Below are 2804 nucleotides of genomic sequence, written 5' to 3'. Positions count from 1 at the left end.
GAGCGATCCGCCCTCAGCGCCGCATCGCCACGACCAGAAGAGGCAGAACAGCAATAAATTACGTTTATTGACACACAGACTGACGGCACCGAGAGACCCGCAACCCCGGAGATAACGGGCTGGGGGAAGCACCGGGCCCGGGGCTGCAAAACCACCGAACGCAGAGTGCAGAGCGCAGAGCCATTGCCGGCCCCCATCCCTCATTTCTGGCGTTTGTAGATTTTCCGTGCCAGACCGAGGAAGATCTCCTTGGGGAGGCGGTTCGAGTGCTTCTCAATCAGCTCCTGCAGGCGCCGGTAGCTGCTCTCCTCGTATTGCTGGAACGCAGCCCTCATCCCCACGGTCTCATAGAGTTCCTTCACCTTTGCCACCCTCTCGGGCTCCTTACGGCCGTAATTCTCCTGCAAACACAGCACCGTGAGGTCGAGGGGCTGCGTGGGGCCGCTGCAGCTGTGTGTGCTGTGGGTTCAATAAGGCCAAGGGCTGCAGTGGGGTCGGGGCAATCCCAGGTGTTGATACGAAGGGGAAGATCTGGAGAGCAGCCCTATGGAGAAGGACTCGGGGTCCTGGTGGATGAGAAGCTGGATGTGAAGCAGCGGTGCGTGCTTCTAGCCCTGAAGGTGAACTGTATCCTGGGCTGCATGAAAAAAGGGGAGGCCAGCAGGGATGGGGAGGTGATGTCCCCCTCTGCTCGGCTCTTGTGAGGCCCCATCTGCAGTGCTGTGTCCAGGGCTGGGGCCCCCAGCACAGGAAGGACGTGGAGCTCTGGGAGCGGGTCCAGAGGAGGGTAATAAGATGGTGACAGGGCTGGAGCAGCTCTGCTGTGAGGAAAGGCTGAGGGAACTGGGCTGGTTCAGCTCGGAGAAGAGAAGGCTGCAGGGAGACCTGATTGTGGCCTTCAGTGCTTGAAGGGAGAGGATAAACAGGAGGGGAATGGCTGTTTGTGAGGGTGGGTGGTGACAGGACGAGGGGAACGGTGTTAAAGTGAGACAGGGGAGGTTTAGGGTGGGTATGAGGAGGAAGTTTTTCAGCCAGAGGGTGGGGAGGCACTGGAACAGGTTGCCCAAGGAGGCTGTGGATCCCCATCCCTGCAGGCATTCGAGGCCAGGCTGGATGTGGCTCTGGGCAGCCTGGGCTGCTGGTTGGTGACCTGCACACAGCAGGGGTTGGAACTGATGGCCATCGTGGTCCTTTGCAACCCAGGCCATCGTATGATTCTATGATGGGGGCTGGGCTGTACCTCCAGGAGCTGCCGCTGCTCCGGTGTGACGCGCTGCAGGCACTGCACCACCAGCCAGCTGCACTTGTTGTCCTGGATGTCTGTGCCCACCTTCCCCGTGAGCGCCGGGTCCCCAAAGCAGTCCAGGTAATCATCCTGCACGGGGATGGGAAGCTCAGCTCAGCCCCACAAGTGCTGTGCAACACGTGGGGTGAGGGGAGGAACGGCTCCCACCTGGATCTGGAAGTACTCCCCCATCTCCAGCAGGATGGCTTTGGCATTCTCATGTTCTTCCTTACTGTCAATCCCAACCTCAGAACGGGGCAGGGAAAAACAAAAAGCTTTCAGCATCTGTTTTTTTACGCCTTAATGTTCTGTAGCACCCGCCCCGCTGGTCGGAGTGGTGCTGAGTGTTTGCAGCCCAAGCCCTTCCTGCAGAACTCACCATATACATGGCAGCAGCCACGGGGAGGTAGAAGGAGTAGAAGGCAGTCTTGTACTTAACGATGGCTTTGTACCTGTGGTGGGGGGTGGTGCTCAGTGGGAAAGGCCCTCAAACTGCTGCTCGGCACAGCAGGGCCAGCAGGAGGAAGGCAGAGTCTCCCTCTGAGCCACCACCAGGTCCTGACACTGAGGTTCGTTGCCCAAAGTCTGCCAGATTGGGAGCCGCCTGTCTGCTCTGCAGCCTGGAAGGGACAGCAAGCAGAGCCAAGCAGAGCCAGGCCAGCATTGCCATCCCCTTCGGTTTCTTTACCTCTCCTCACTGAATTGACTCAGATCCACTTTGGAAATGGGAGCTGTGATGAGGTCCAGCATCTGCCCGAGTTCAGTCTGGTAGGCGGTCTGAAGAAGGAGGATTTATTCACTCAGTCCCCGTGAAAACAACAAAACCCCCCATTTCCAGCCCAAACTCAGCTCCTCCCGTGCCTGGAGGAAGGACACGGCCCAGGACTCGAGAAGAAGCCTGAGATGTGGGGTGGGTCAGCCCCAAGGAAAGCCTGGGGGTCCCGGGGGCCTCACCTGCAGGAAGAGCTCCAGCAGATGCACGTAATACGGCTGCTGCCCGCAGTATTTCTTCAGCATTCTGTACACAGAGGACTCAAGGAGGAAGGCATCATTGATGGCATCCAAACCGATCCCCTCCTGCACCGGGGGGGGGGAAACGAAGCGGTCACAGCCCAGCCAACCCCGCAGCCCCCCCAGGCTGAGGGCAGCCCCCACCGCTCCCACCTTCTTATACCAGCACAGCTGCCCCCGGCGCGTCAGGGACTGATCCATGATATCATCAGCCACCAGGAAGAAAGCCTGGAACTGCACGAGCTGCGTTGGGGGGCTGCTGGGGGGCGGAGGGACCCCAGCGCAGCCCCAACCTGCAGCACAGCCTTCGGCTGAACGCTCACCAACTCGATGCACCAACCCACGGCCAGAGCGCACCGCAGGCTCTCAGCATCCTTCTGCCCCGGCCCCGACAGCTCCCGGAACGCAGCCACCACCGTCAGCCCTCGGTTGCATTTCCCACCTGGAGCGTTGTACTGCAGAACCTGCGGGGAGGGGCGGTCAGAGGGGGTGGAGCTGAGAACTGCAG

The 2804-nt window shown here is 60.1% G+C and overlaps 2 protein-coding genes across 2 annotated transcripts in view; both read right to left on the bottom strand.

Moving 5' to 3' along the window:
* Window positions 1-45: 45 nt before the first annotated feature.
* On the bottom strand, window positions 46-2764 carry FDPS (farnesyl diphosphate synthase). Its single transcript, XM_010723494.3, has 8 exons — window positions 2620-2764; window positions 2450-2530; window positions 2240-2362; window positions 1974-2062; window positions 1665-1737; window positions 1454-1531; window positions 1241-1375; window positions 46-401 (listed from the first exon to the last, which is right to left on the bottom strand). The coding sequence occupies exons 2-8, from the start codon at window positions 2495-2497 to the stop codon at window positions 201-203; spliced, it is 747 nt and encodes a 248-aa protein (XP_010721796.1). The 5' UTR covers window positions 2498-2530; window positions 2620-2764; the 3' UTR covers window positions 46-200.
* The window catches only part of LOC109370933 (RUN and SH3 domain-containing protein 1-like), a 1855-nt gene continuing 1555 nt past the window's right edge, over window positions 2505-2804 (bottom strand). The window contains 2 exon segments of the mRNA XM_031556779.1: window positions 2505-2552; window positions 2620-2760. Of these exon segments, the coding sequence (XP_031412639.1) occupies window positions 2505-2552; window positions 2620-2760 (189 nt within the window).

This window comes from Meleagris gallopavo, chromosome 25 (genome assembly GCF_000146605.3).
Source record: "Meleagris gallopavo isolate NT-WF06-2002-E0010 breed Aviagen turkey brand Nicholas breeding stock chromosome 25, Turkey_5.1, whole genome shotgun sequence".
Lineage (NCBI taxonomy): Eukaryota > Metazoa > Chordata > Aves > Galliformes > Phasianidae > Meleagris > Meleagris gallopavo.
This window is presented reverse-complemented; position numbering and strand designations above follow the sequence as displayed.

Bases quoted from the DNA above. Each gene is read 5' to 3' on its own strand.
- FDPS (XM_010723494.3), bottom strand. From the start codon at position 2,497: ATGGATCAGTCCCTGACGCGCCGGGGGCAGCTGTGCTGGTATAAGAAG. The intron at 2,363-2,449 runs GTGGGAGCGGTG...CCCCCGGTGCAG, and splicing joins AGCTGTGCTGGTATAAGAAG to GAGGGGATCGGTTTGGATGC. The intron at 1,376-1,453 runs GTGGGAGCCGTT...ATCCCCGTGCAG, and splicing joins GGGAGTACTTCCAGATCCAG to GATGATTACCTGGACTGCTT.